The 14,686-nt window shown below is 42.4% G+C and overlaps 1 protein-coding gene across 1 annotated transcript; it reads left to right on the top strand.

Annotated features, from left to right (window-relative positions):
* Window positions 1–2,602: 2,602 nt before the first annotated feature.
* coq8b (coenzyme Q8B) lies at window positions 2,603–10,546 on the top strand. The gene is made up of 15 exons (XM_084147903.1): window positions 2,603–2,695; window positions 3,118–3,299; window positions 3,513–3,839; window positions 4,326–4,392; window positions 4,978–5,049; window positions 5,352–5,468; window positions 5,663–5,748; window positions 5,912–6,052; window positions 6,427–6,508; window positions 6,710–6,803; window positions 7,140–7,281; window positions 8,193–8,300; window positions 8,803–8,868; window positions 9,092–9,178; window positions 9,468–10,546. The coding sequence occupies exons 2-15, from the start codon at window positions 3,120–3,122 to the stop codon at window positions 9,774–9,776; spliced, it is 1,878 nt and encodes a 625-aa protein (XP_084004029.1). The 5' UTR covers window positions 2,603–2,695; window positions 3,118–3,119; the 3' UTR covers window positions 9,777–10,546.
* Window positions 10,547–14,686: the final 4,140 nt, after the last annotated feature.

Genomic DNA, 14,686 nt, shown 5'->3' with positions numbered 1-14,686 from the left:
ATATCTGTATGTAAAACATTTACATTTGACATTTTAGTCATTTAGCAGATCATTTTATACAGGATACGAACATTCCATTCCAGCTAAATATTCCATTCCGGTATTTACATCAAATACAGGTATATTGAGGTATTTTGTAATTTCGACACAAAATACATTTGCAACTACACGCCTTCACTATAACAACATTCTCAGTAACAAAAAATGTTTTACTTGCTATGACTGTGATATGTAGTTGTTTATCTACCTTAGTTAAATGTGCTGACTGTAAGTCACTCTGGATAAGAGTGTCTGCTAAATGACCAAAATGTAAATGTAAAAAGAAAATTTGGCAAAGCACACTTGTTATTATTATTGGCCTTGTTTCAGGGGCTCATTAGAATAGTGTGAAGGATTACAGGAGTAATAAAGGCCTAGTTCACTAATCTTCACTAACCCATACACAAAAATGTATGCACGCATGACTGTAAGTCGCTTTGGATAAAAGCGTCTGCTAAATGGCATATTATTATTATATTATTATCTTGTTGTGGAATTATGTAAAATGTTTACATTTTTTAATGGGGCGCTGCATCACCCTCAGCACCCCTACTTCCCGCGGCTATGTTTGTAGAATATATCAATATATTTGCCTGTACCCTCCAAAAATGAAATGCTGATTAGCTGCTAATGTGGCTATCATAAAGAACTACAAATGCCATGATGATCTAAGAGGCAAAGGTAAGAATAAGAGGAAGCTGCTGAGGGGCTCATAATAATGGACGGAACGGAGCAAATGGAATGGCATCAAACACCTGGAAACCATGTGTTTGATGTTAATTAGCATTTTTTTATTTATCTGAGAGTAAATAGAGGCAAATATATTAATAAAAGTCACATTGTCTGAGAGAGATTTACATGGTTATCAAAACGTCACGCCAGGGTAAGCCTACACAAAACACAGCCTTTAGTTTAACTGTTTCTACAATCCCCTATGGGAAAAATGATTGTTGGAAAAACGATTGGAACCATTTTCATGTTTGACCGCTAGGTTTTATGGGTATTATGAGACCTTCACTGTGGGGCTCTATCGCGTTGTTTGCTCTATAACCCCTTAGTTTATATGCCTTGACACTGTAATATATAGGCCTAAGGCCGAGACAGTAAGAAGGCACAGCGGCAGAATAAATTCAACCACACCTTTGTTTCATCACAAAACATTTACATTACCTACATCATGGTCAATCAAGTTAATGTTTCCGAGATTTTCGGACTACTAAACAACTATTGATTTAGAACACTGGAGAGTTACTGCAAGTAGCAAAGAAAACTAAAAGATTCCAAAAACTATTTAGTCCAATCAACATAAGCGAAATATCATATGGCTATCCATGTTACTGAATTATGTGTGTGTGTGTGCCTAAGTAGAAAAACATGTTGACTCACCCTCCTTGAAGAGAAACTCCAATGCCACCTTCTCTTTCATGTTGCTGAAACCGTCTATGACTCTGTCATACAGTACACGCTTTAGTTTTTGTTTTCCTAGGCTACCTGTCTTAAAATGCTTGTTCCCTAGCCTAACTTCCTTTCATGGACAACGTTTAGCCAGATAGTTAACATTAGCTAGCCTACTACATCTAGCTACATATTGAATTTCTATCCTCTCAGCCAGAGGCACACTGTATGAATTTATGATTGGATCAGAATCGCCTTTATTGGCCAGTATGGAGAATTAAGTAAAACCACAAATCCAATCGCTATCTCCGACCATGGCTAATTTAGGAAACGGCCAATTTTAGCTAGCCAGCCACCTGAGGACAACAACACAACAAGACGCAACAATTCAAGTTTTTTCCTTGTCAATGATGTATGGCTTAATGTGATGTGATTGGTGTGAAGGCTAATCCAAACTGTCTTCCCTTGACACCTTGTTTTGGTGCTCCAGGACCACTACCAATTGAGTTCGCTCAGTTTAGTTAAATGCTGATTGGTTATTATTGTAAAAAAAAAAAAAAAGAATATCAAGGGAAGCTAATGGTCGCTGGCTTCGCTTGCATTCAATGCTACGGACGGCAACAAGATCATACTCTTTTTCACCCGACGGCTGGCTGCTGCAACATAGGATCAGATAGATGTACATACAGAGACAGAAGTGCGCTGTTTCGCTCGCCGGTGAGATACATTCAGCGTCTTGCAAATTGAATGACAATTATGAAACACAAAGAGACGAAAGATAAATCATTATTTATTTGTAAATCTTTTTTTCCTTGGTCAATTTTTTTGGAGAAGCCTGGCTTCCGTTGGCATCCATAAATACACGCCACTGAGCATCAGCACCATCCTTATGATTTTGTAACTACATTCCAAACCCGTGCATTTTAGTGCTGCTCCAACATGATGCGCCCTTTAAAACGTTATTGGCCATTGGGTTGCCGTAGCCACACCTTTCACTTCTCTGATTTGTTTAGTGGACAGACTTTCATCCGTCAATCACACGTTAAATCGTTGAAACGTGGCGTATGATTGGTTTAGGGATTTTACGCCCGCCTTCTCCTATTTCGTGGGGCGCAGTTGGACCACAGGCAGGTCTGTCAATTTAGTCAAACCTCTATTTCCGGGTCTGAAAGGTGTTGCAAAACAGCTTCCATTCACTTCACGGGCAAGAGGACAGACGTCAGCTATTCCAAATTCTATAGAAAGCATCCCTTCATCCATAGTAAGTGACTTTGACAATTCCTCGGTATATTTTAAACATGCTAGCTAAAGTTAACTAAGTGATTCATAAGCTCTGATGTTGGGGTGTGAAGCCTAGCTAGCTAACTTAGTAGCTAGTGTGAACAACAGGTTTAGGTTAAATCTATGCATTCAACGATACCCAAATTTAAAATGTAATTTTGCCTCTTGTATTCGATTGTGTTGTAACTGCACCAATATCTTCACTTGGTAATCAAACGGCAACGTCTTTGGGAAAGGATGTAAGTTCCTTAGCTAGCTAATGCCTTACTCGTGAGGAGTGCAGGTCGCAGTCACACGTGTGTAATACATGTCATGCACACTGAATCATTTAAAATGATAAGCTAAGCTTAGACTAAATGTATAGGTAGCTAGATTGTTTAAAGTGTGTGTGTGTCTTTGCAGAGATGCTAGCTGAGGTGTTTCAGGTGCTGCGAGGAGCAGGGAAGGTTGGCCAAGCGTTTGCCAACACCCAGGGGGAGATGCTGAGGCTAATGGCCTGTAACTCCACGCTGGGCACTGGGGTCAAAGCTGCCCAGGAGGTGGTCGAGGGCGCCATGGGCACAGTCATGGGTGGTGCTGCCATGGTATGTTCAAACAGGGGAGAGAAGGGAGCCTTTCTGAACACATCAAATAGATAGATGTACTTTGGAGACACGATCACAGTTCAATGCCCTTTTCAGCTTTTAGGCTACATAAAATGTTATAGTACTCTGCCAAATACAATTACATGCACCATGGTGTCTATTGTCTGCAGTGACATTGAATGAGGCACTGAATGTGACTTTTTCCATATTCAGCAACAGTCTATCAAGGAGGATGTGTTCCCTGATGCTGAGGGATGGGAGGAAATGGACCCGGACGAGGCTGCTAAATGGGCGGTGGGTTCCGAATTCCCCCCAGGCCCAGGGGACACAGAGATGCCCAGCGGAGTGCCTCTCAGCCCAGCCAGGGGTCCAGGGAGAGCAGGCTGGCCCGGCCAAAGTGCCCGGTTCCTGCACATCGCTTTGACGCAACGCCACACCAGGTTTGTCCATGACTCGGTAGTGGCCAGACTCACCCCAGAGGACATCAAGAAGGCCAGGGAGTCCAAGCAGGCACTCTCCAGGCCTATTCTTAAGCAGAAGGTCAGTGACGTAGGCTTACCTCCTGATTGTCTGGGCTGTTCCACTGACTGGGTTTTGGGCGGGCGTTGTAGTTGTAAATCATGATGGGGACTTAGGGGGTTAAGTTAAGTTGGTCTGCTATATTAGGAAATTATTTCCCCATTTCTGAAGAGGTATGGAATGGCTGTCTTTATACATAGGCCTACTGTATTGTGCTTCTAATTAATATTGTAAATCTAAACATATCCTCAGGGATGAACCAATTATATATAGGCCTACCCATGTGGTACTGTATTGTTCCAGGCATGTGCTGTAGCTGAAACATGGTGGCATGTAGTCTCTCAGGCCCTTGTTATGTTATGTAACATGTCTTACTGTGCAGTGTTGTCCTTTGGCCCGAGACTGGGGTCTTTTAGCCTAAAATAATGTAGATGTTGTAGCTCAAATTTGCTAATTTGATTATGTTTGGTGTTAGATATTGTTTTAATGGAGGTCTCATTTTTACAGCTTAGTGATCGTGCAAGAGAGAGGAAGGTCCCTGCCACGAGAATCAGCAGGCTGGTCAACTTCGGGGGTAAGAGAGTTTCACTGCAATGAATGGAAATCACCCCCAGATATAGAAGTTTTATTAGGTACACCTATAGGATTATATTGATAGAATGCCATACAACAGATCAAATCAAATGTTATTTGTTACATGCGCCGAATACAACAGGTTCACCTTACAGTGAAATGCTTACTTACAAGCCCTTAACCAACAATGCAGTTTTAAGAAAAATACATTTTAAAGTAAAAAATAGATAAGTAAAAAGTACAAATAACAAATAATTAAAGAGCAGCAGTAAAATAACATTAACAATGCCTAAGGAAACATGACCCAGCCAGCATGCAGCTATATTACAATTAATCAATATTTCTAGTACATTCTTAAATAAACTAATATAGTCATTACATCATTGCACAGCCCAGTCCCTATGACCTTGAGTCAAGTCTACCTCTAAATGATCACTTACATCAAGCTCTCTGTGACTCATCTTAAATGGTACATGTTAGTGTGTATGATGGCCAGATGAAGGAGAGATCGGTGTGTGTCTCAGAAGTGAATCCATATAGTGGTAGGCACACTTACAATAGTTCCTTATGTCTGTCTCGTTGGCAGGTCTGGCAGTCGGGTTGGGACTAGGTGCCATTGCAGAGATGGCGAAGCAGTCTATGGGAGCCAAGCGTGCAGGTAGGTTCCTCCATGCATCTCTGAAACAGACCCTGAGATGAAGAAGCTGCATGATAGGTGGCACGATAGACGGTCACCTGATTTTATTGTCTGCCAGGCTGGCATTGTGTTGAATCTGGACTAATTGAAGTTCCTCTCAATATGGCTTGGTTCACCATTGTATGTTATGATATACAGTATTTCTCATGTAAGAGTGTAGTTACTCCGGCCTTGCTCATGAATTCAGACCTTAGTTTGTTTCACTCTGTTTGCTTCTCTCCTTCATTCTGATTCCGTAATCAACTCATCCATGTCTCTCTCAGAGGGTGCCCTGTTGGACTCCCCTCTCCTGTCCGAGGCCAATGCTGAGAGGATAGTGGACACCTTGTGCAAAGTCAGAGGGGCAGCCCTCAAAATAGGACAGATGCTCAGTATACAAGGTATAATGATCTACCCTCCCCTCTGTCACCCACCACATTTATCTTTGATGAATTCAATTGGAATACTTGTTGTATGGTATGCTGCATCTATAAAGGTATTCTAGATGCTACATTATATCCTATGGAAAGTATTACCAATTGAACACATTATGTATACTAGGTAAATTTAACAGGTGTTGTGTTCTTCTCTGTAGATAACTCCTTCATAAACCCCCAGCTACAGAAGATCTTTGAGCGGGTCCGACAGAGCGCAGACTTCATGCCCGCCTGGCAGATGAATGTGAGTCATGCATACACTGAAATGTCTTCTTGAACGTCAGATATTGTATAGTACAGATAGACATACTGTAATATTTGACGTTCCACTACAATGACTGTTAGTAAGTCATTTTGGAATTGAATTGGACTTTTAGACTGATTTCAGCTCTGCTGTGTGACTGCAGAAAGTTCTGGAGGAGGAGCTAGGTGCGGGCTGGAGGGAGAAGCTGTCGTCGTTTGAGGACAAGCCCTTCGCCGCCGCCTCCATTGGCCAGGTGCATCACGGGATGCTGCAGGACGGGAGGGAGGTCGCCATGAAGATCCAGGTTAGGGATTCCATACATATCCTTTGACATCCAAAGAGAACCAGGCTTCAATGCCAGGTTCAATAGTATGTAATGGTAGCAATAGTAATGTTATCAGTCACTGACCCATGAATAGAGGAGGTTCTATTTGTCATTATAAAATGTAGATTATTACTCTTTGGCTGAAAAAAACGATCTACCTAACATCCCAATCCCTAGTTAATGGTTGGGTGCCTTTTTTTAACACTAACTTGTAAAAAAGGTTATTGTTCTGGTAAAGAGATTCTCGCTGTGTTTAGTCATGGGAGCTCTAAGATTAGATTATTGATATTCTCAGACAGTCTTTGATATTTTCTCATGTAATTCTGGATGTCTGTTCTCTCTCTCCATTGCAGTACCCAGGAGTAGCTGAGAGCATCCACAGTGACATCAACAACCTGATGTCTGTGCTGAAGATGAGTGTTGTTCTACCAGAGGGTAAGGGTTAAGAAATCCAAACGTATTATAATGACGATGATGCTAATAATTTATTAAATTTATATAGCGCTTTTCATTACAAAAATAATCTCAAAACTCTTAAATAATAATTGGTTCTCTGCATTGAATGCTTTGTAGTGAGAAAGATATCCAAGTACTTGGGAAAATGGCCAACTTATATTGACATTTATTTTCTCGCAGGCTTGTTTGCAGACAGTAGTCTAGAGGTCCTTCAAAGAGAGCTGGCGTGGGAGTGCGACTACAAGAGGGAGGCGGAGAGTGCCAAGCATTTTAAGTAGGCCCTACACCACTGTGTCTGTCATAAAGCATGAAGTGTCTTCAGATGGACTGATCATGAACTTGAATAGCCGCTAGTAGTCCTCTTAGTGTATCCAAATGTTACTAAACAGTGAGTATAAATTAAATACCACTTTCCACAGTATTTATTGGACGCTGGCCCTCATTTATGTGATTTCTATCTTTATTTAGTTCAGTTCCTATCAGGATGATACGCTCTCTAATGCACTGTAAATCTGATGGTAGTACAATTTGTGGGCCTGTTGTGTATTGATGCGTAGCAATGTACCAGCTCAGTCCTGTTTAGCAGATTAATGATTTCTGTCTGCCTCAGGTCACTTTTGGCGGATGACCCATTTTTCCACGTGCCATTTGTGGTGGACGAGCTCTCAGGAAGGAGGGTTCTGGCCATGGAGCTGGTGTCAGGGGTACCGCTGGACAGCTGTGTGGATCTGGATCAGGAGACAAGGAATCAGGTTAGAGCTGACCTCTGACCTCCACCCAGGAGAATAAACATTGGGTGAATGGCCTTTTTCCTGGTAGCGCTGTGGGGTGAGGTTGTGGCCACATCATTGCCTACCCTTAGTCTAACTCAGTGACTGGTTGACTGACTGGATACCTTTTTTGTAGCTATGACTAGCCTTAACCCAGCTTTTCCCAAACTCGGTCCTCCGTACCCTAAGGGGTGCACGTTTTGGTTTTTGCCCTAACACTACAGAGCTGATTCAAATGATCAAAGCTTGTTGATTATTTGAATTAGCTGTGTAGTGCTAGGGCAAAAACCAAAACGTGCGCCCCTTGGGGTCCCGAGGACCGAGTTTGGGAAACCCTGTCTTAACCGTTAGATAGGTTGTTAATCTATGACTCTGCAGACCACCTGTATAGTATAGTGTGCTCTTCTCAGTTGTCATTGATATGAAGAAATTAGGTGTTTACCCCAAATTCTGAAGCAATGAATCACATATGCTATTGTCTCTACACCCAGTAGTAGAGGAATCATTCATATTTATTAGATGGCTCAAGTGATTGTAGAATCTGATGGTAGAATCTGGTTTTTAAATGACTCCAGGGTTCTTACTTTGTTAGCAGACAACTGTTCACTCATGATTCAGCACCTGCGGCATTGGGATGAAATTAAAACTGAGAGCATTATTAAAACTTAAAAGGACGCTCAAACCACGTTTCTGATGCAACACTACACACATGGCTCTTTTGACCAGCAGAGGGCAGTAACCCGAGTTCAGTGGTGACATTGATACCTCTCACTATGTAGGGCTGCGTCTCAAATGTCACCCTATTCCCTATTTGGTGCAATAGGGTGCCATTTGGGATGCTACCTAGGAGTGGTAAACTGACCCCTGTGGTCCGTCATTTCTTCTCCCCACAGATCTGCTTCAACATCCTACAGCTGTGTCTGAGAGAGCTCTTTGAGTTCCGCTTCATGCAGACGGACCCCAACTGGGCCAACTTCTTTTACAACGCTGAGCAGAACAAGGTGAGAGGGCGAGTGAGCCTGTGACAAGATGCTGGGGTTGTCCCATATGGCACCCTATTCCCTATATAGTGCACTACTTTTGACCACTGATTATGTAGGGAATAGGGTGCCATTTGGGACTCATCATTTACATTTACATTTTTGTCATTTAGCAGACGCTCTTATCCAGAGCGACTTACAGTTAGTGAGTGCATACATTTTCATACTGGCTCCCCATGGGAAACGAACCCACAACCCTTGCGTTGCAAGCGCCATGCTCTACCAACTGAGCTACAGGGGACTCAACCCCTGTGTCATTCATTAATAACATGACTCTGACCTTCAAGCATGTTGTTTTTGTATTAAATAGCTTTATAATGGATTTATAACTGAATAAATGTACAAAAGAAATGTCATAAGAACATACCACTTTATTCCCTGCATTTATGAACATGTATGATGGCGATTGTTGTTTTGGTGGGGATGTGACGTAGTTAAACCTCTGCCCACTTTGTGTCTCCAGATTATTCTGTTGGATTTTGGTGCATGCCGGGATTACCCTGAGGCCTTCACAGATGATTATGTACAGGTAAGTTAACCTGAGTCGTGTGCATTAAACACCAAACAGAAGAAAATGGACCGAAGCAGGGACGGACTACCTGGACAACGTTTTGCTACAGTGTGCACTAACAAATACCTGATGAATGACAGATCCCATTAATATTTTAGACCCAGGAGCACAGCATATCAAATGGCTTTGATTTTGTTCTCTGAAATCTTTTGATGAAGTACGTTGGTCTGTATGTGTTAAGGTGGTGCATGCAGCCTCCATCGGAGATAGGGAGACAGTGCTGGAGAAATCCAAGGACCTCAAGTTCCTCACAGGGTTTGAGGCCAAGGTAAGAGGTTATTTTTGTGCAGTGAAAACCATGGTGTCATGAAGCACATACATTTTTTTAATGTGTGGTTTATGACATCACCCTTCCCTCTCTGTTCACTTTCTCCTGTTTCTACTGGGATGGGGTTCTACACTTTTGAGTCACTAAAAAAACAGAGGGACATAACATAATATTATAAGCCTTCTAATAAGACATAATGAAGGTTCATACATGCTTATAACAAGTAATAAAGCGTTATACATGCAGAGTGTTACCGAGTTGTTGTGTTGAAAATGCCCTCTCTCCCCAGGCATTCCAGAATGCCCACGTGGAGGCGGTGATGATCCTGGGCGAGGCTTTCGCTAACTCTGAACCCTTTGACTTTGGCACCCAGAGCACCACGCAGCGGATCCAGAGCCTGATCCCCGTCATGCTGCGTCACCGCCTCACCCCGCCCCCCGAGGAGACCTACTCCCTGCACCGCAAGATGGCCGGCTCCTTCCTCATCTGTTCCAAGCTTGGCGCCAAAATCGCCTGCAAGGACATGTTCCTGGACATCTACAACTCCTACCAACAGCGGCGGCTGGAGAAGGAGCAGGCTGCCCAAGTTCAGGCCTAGATATGGTCAAAGGTCATTGCTAGTGGTCACCCTCTCAGACAGCACCCTAGTGGGCAGAACTGACTGTCTAACTGACTGTCCAACTCCCATGGCTGTGGACTATGTTTATTTAAGATAGTTTAACTGTACTACATGGGTGATCCAGACTCCCAGCACTTTGACTCTGTCAGTTACTGTAAGACCACTCAATGAGGTGGTCTGACAGTAAGGAGTGGGAGGCGGAGCTTCTGTTTGTATAAAAACACAGAAAGAAACTCTATGGCATTTGTGTGTTTGAATCACTTGAGATTGGTGTTAATAATATTTGTTTGATGTAAAGGTATGAAGGACATATAACTGATTTGAGCTGTGTCTGTTGAGGGAAAAGGTAATATAATGTTTTGAGTGTTGGGTTGTGTTTATGATGTGCCATGGTCCAATGGTTTCCATTGAACTGTCAATTTAATGCAGATTGATTATTATATGTGCTCACACATGTTAATGCCACAAACATCGCATTTGTTTCTGAAAATGGAAGTGTTTGTCCTAAAAGGCATTTTGACACTGAAAAGTTATTTGGACATTGTTGTACACACTACAAAGATTACTCTTTCAGATATTGTTGCAATCTTATTTCACTGCCTTGTTTTGTTGCATTATTAAGCCGTCTTGTGAATGTATTTCCATGGCATGTCAGAAGAGCAGTGTTATATGTATTTTAAAGGACTGTTTGATGGAAACACTAGAAGATGTCCTTGAAAACAGTGTGATAAAATAACCCTGCTAGATGACACCAACTGTAAAAAGCCATTATGTTTAGTCATCTCTGGCCCATCTACCTTGTCCTTGTACCAGACATACCTCTGATTGTCAAGGTAGAATATTGACTAACTAGGCTATTACTGTCTGAACCTGAAGCTATCAATAATGTTCTACCACAGTTGAGTTTGCACCTGAACCCTATTCAACCCTAGTACAGTATGATAAGACATCAGTGTATTTGTTTAGAAAACATTAAGTATTGTCTTTGAGAATAGGAGTGCTGTGCTGCAGTCCTGTAGTCACAAGCTTTAAGGTACGCATGTAGGGCCAAACGAGTACGAGTGTTAGTATTAACTGCCACTTCTCAAGACATTTATCAAATAAGATGTAATGACTACATACTCTGGGAAAGGAAAGGCTCAGGGATGTTTTAGTTTTGGGTAATGGAAAGTTGGATTGCAACGGTGCTAATAATGACCAGATGGTTTTAGTTTATATTGGCATGAAAATTTTGGCCTTTAATCACACATTTTATTAGGCACCACATTTCACTGTGTCTTGCTAAATGCTGATGATGTCTACTGAAACCACAGTCATTTGGGGAAAAATGAAACATTTCTTATAGAAGCTAAATCTGGATACTTTTTAGGATGTTCAGTCAGAACTTATCTCTGAAGCTTTTTAGCCCACACATCAGCCATTCAGTAGATTCTCATCCACAATCTTGAAGGCAGGACAGCATGGCATCTTCTGCCTGACAAGAACAGATGTGTCAATTTAAAGCCCATTTATTTTTGTCTTCAATACGAATTTAGGTTTACTATAATCCAATTTGAAAGAAAAGAGCTGTCGCTTAAGTGGCAATAGTGTAGTCACTTTTTGGAATTATACAACCACACGGTGGCGCTGTAGAGTGTCTGAAACATGGATCCGTGGTGTTTTTGTAAAACATCAATGGGTAGAGTACATTTGCATGTCCGGGCGTCCGTGCAAATAGGCTCGCTCAGAAGGCAGGGCCAGCGAGTGGAGTTGGGAGAGGAACCCAATCTGTGCGACAGTAACTGCACAGTCAACTAAAGCATAAAGATTACAAAAAATTTATCGAAATCGTTATTTACTGCTCGTCTTGTTTTTTTGTTGTATTTTATTATAACCGGATTGACTCGTACAAGTATTTGCATCAAGAAGATCACTTGCCCGCATCGCATCATCGCTCCATCCAATGTTCATGAAGACATTCTGAAATTACATGTTCTTTCATATTTCGTTGGGATTGGATTACACAAAAGGCGGCACGGACTCACACAATTATTCAGTCTTCTCATTGGTGAGTTCACTCTATATTCCCTATACCCCATACCGTTATTTATGGGGACTTGATGTTTTGTTGATTTTTTATGGTTAATAATGGATTATTCTCCGCGCGTGGATGTCTCGGAAGTCTTCCTCGTTTTCAAATCCAAGAAATGGGATCACTTAGTAGGAACAACATACGAAACAATTCAGAGCTATTAAAAAATAACTGCAGCCAATATTTTGAAATAGGCTATTTATATGCATGTAATATGCTAATTGCAGTGTCTGCAGTAGCCTATGGTTCAATCAAGACCACCCTTACAAGCCCCTGTGCATTGTCGAATCAGATGTATACCATTGTATTCTGCTTGTGGTGTGGAAACATGATCTGGGTTTTATTGAAAAGTAAAGTATGAAATATCTGTGTCCGGTGTAATAAAGCCATATACACATATTCTATAGTGTTCTGTGCGGCAGTAGTTTTTGCCTATCCATCTCTCCAGTAAAACATTTCAAAAACGCGCCCTGCATTTTTATACGACGCATGCCTGCAATGAACCACCTTGTACTCTCATGTAGGTTACCTGTCCGCATCCTTTGATATGGCGAAGGGAACAGTCAACTGGAATAGTATAGGTGCAGCTGAAAGGAAGTGTAGTTTGGCTATATCCTAATTGAAATGGAAGGCTATAAAGCACATCAGTTCTGTGGACCTTCCTTCCTGCCATGTGGGAATGGGTGAAGAAAGACTTCAGGCCAGGGCCGGTATGGAGGGATCAACACTAACATTATACAGAATATATGACTGGTTTCACTGAATTGTAAACCCAACACTATGGTAATACTATGACACAATGACTTGCGGGTTCTGATACTCTGGTAGGATGGCTGAGATATGGGTCCAGACCAGCGTCCAGAAATTGACCCCAGATGTCCCCCACACTATACACTCATCCTCTTGTTAGAAACCAATGATGATTGAGGCTGGGGATGATGATGAGGATGCATCATACTGTAGCAGGCGCTCAAGTTTCTTGTCATCCCATCATGGCCATACTTATAGGCCCTGCCATTGGGGCCGTGTTGTCACCATTAGGCAAAATATGTGACTCAGCAGCCCGTCTGAAAGGAATCAATGAATGTAATAAATTGACAGGTGGTGCTTATGTGCTGTATTGATCTGTTACTCCGCCCTGAGACAGAGAACAGGGGTAGATCTCAATTGCATAGTCCTCGCATCCTCTCTCCTCTCTACTCGTCTCCTTCTCAAAACCCATTGGATGAGAAAGCCAGAGTTCCTCCCCTCTCGAGGAGTATGCAATTGAGATCTTCCCAAGGACTATTTGAGGCCAAAGTGTTGACAACTCAAGACAAGTTTTACATCAAAGCCACCCACCCGTGAAATACCCCCACCATCCAATGTGCAAAGCAACACTAGGAATGATCTCTTGAGTACCCTATGTATTTGTAATTTTAAATAAAAAGCTGTTTAAATGCTTCAGTTGACATAAAGGTATGCATATAATGTATCGATAAACAACAGTGCATTAAAACATTCTTTACATGTGTCTTGATTGCATACCTTACATTCTTGAGCACAGCGAGTCATGTTATTTCGGGGGGTCTATCAGTCTGTTGGCCTCTGAGTGTTATGGTTTCCCCTTCTTGGTGTCACATGCCGAGCATTAACATGGGGATAGTGTGGCTCAGCCCAGGACCCAGGACCACCTGCCTGGGTAGCTAGACAGCTGCATGGGCAGGACTCTCCAGGGCTGGGCTGGGTCTGACCTGGGTGCAGCACAGTAATACAATGACTTTAAACTTAGGCCTGTTGTCTTGGCTGGTATCCAGTAGGAAATGGTTGAGGATTTGGGTGAGGAGCATGTACAGTTAAAAGAGCAACTGATTGCCTTGCAACCTCTCATCTCCCCAAACTGTTTCTCCTTCCTTTTAGTTAGATTGCAGCGTTTAAAGTTGGCACCCTTTTGTTAGCCAGACGGACACACGGAGGGACAGACCAGCTGGTCCCACAATGGGAGGGGGTCAAAGGTCATCCAATCAGCGGCGAGCTGAGCGGCAGCCGGCAGAGGAGGGCGTTGCTCCCTTTGTGATAATCAGGGTGTGACTGCTATACAACGGGCTGAACTTCCACCCCACTCTGACCGGCAGTGTTTCTTCCAGTCGAGAACATGGGAGGTGGCTTTTTTGTCAGCCCAGTGATATATAGGTTACTAAAGGAAGTGACTTTGGGATGTGCTATTTTTGTTAGCCTCTTGACAATTCTCATGTTTGCGCTCTGAGTCTGTGTGAAAGGGACTACGCTCCACTAGCATTAATTATAGCAGTCTATTTTAGGTGGCTGAATTAATCACAGAAGAAAGAGGGAGAGAGAGGGAGAGAGAGTGAGAGAGAGATGGGAATTAGCCAACAGGGACAAAAAAGCTATTTTTCTCCTGTTCTCTCTCAGCCCAACAGAAAAATCCTCAGGTCATTGGAAATGATTACATCAACGTGTGCATAGCTTTGAGCCAGAAGATTCTCTTGTCTTCCTCAATTTGTATTTCTGTCAGCTGCTGTTGCCCACAATTCTGTACACAGACATTCGTACATCAGGACTTTCTGATCTTCTCTGTGCCTATATGCTAAGTGATTGGGTTTATACCTGGTTAATTGCATTCAGCCTATTGTCATTTTCATTAGAGCACTCAATGGCTGTGTATTTCCAACAGGCATATAAGAAATGTATGAGTATGTGTTTGTGTGTGTTTGTGTGTGAATGAGCGAAGGAAATGGTGCGTGAGAGCAATCATGCATGTGTGTTTGCGTCTGCCGATTTCCCCTGGTAATCAGTGATTCCTCTGCTTCAGTGGGGC

This window comes from Coregonus lavaretus (assembly GCF_964263955.1).
Source record: "Coregonus lavaretus genome assembly, chromosome: 30".
NCBI classification, from domain to species: domain Eukaryota; kingdom Metazoa; phylum Chordata; class Actinopteri; order Salmoniformes; family Salmonidae; genus Coregonus; species Coregonus lavaretus.
The sequence above is the reverse complement of the archived record's forward strand: the minus strand, read 5'-3'. Positions and strand labels throughout refer to the sequence as shown.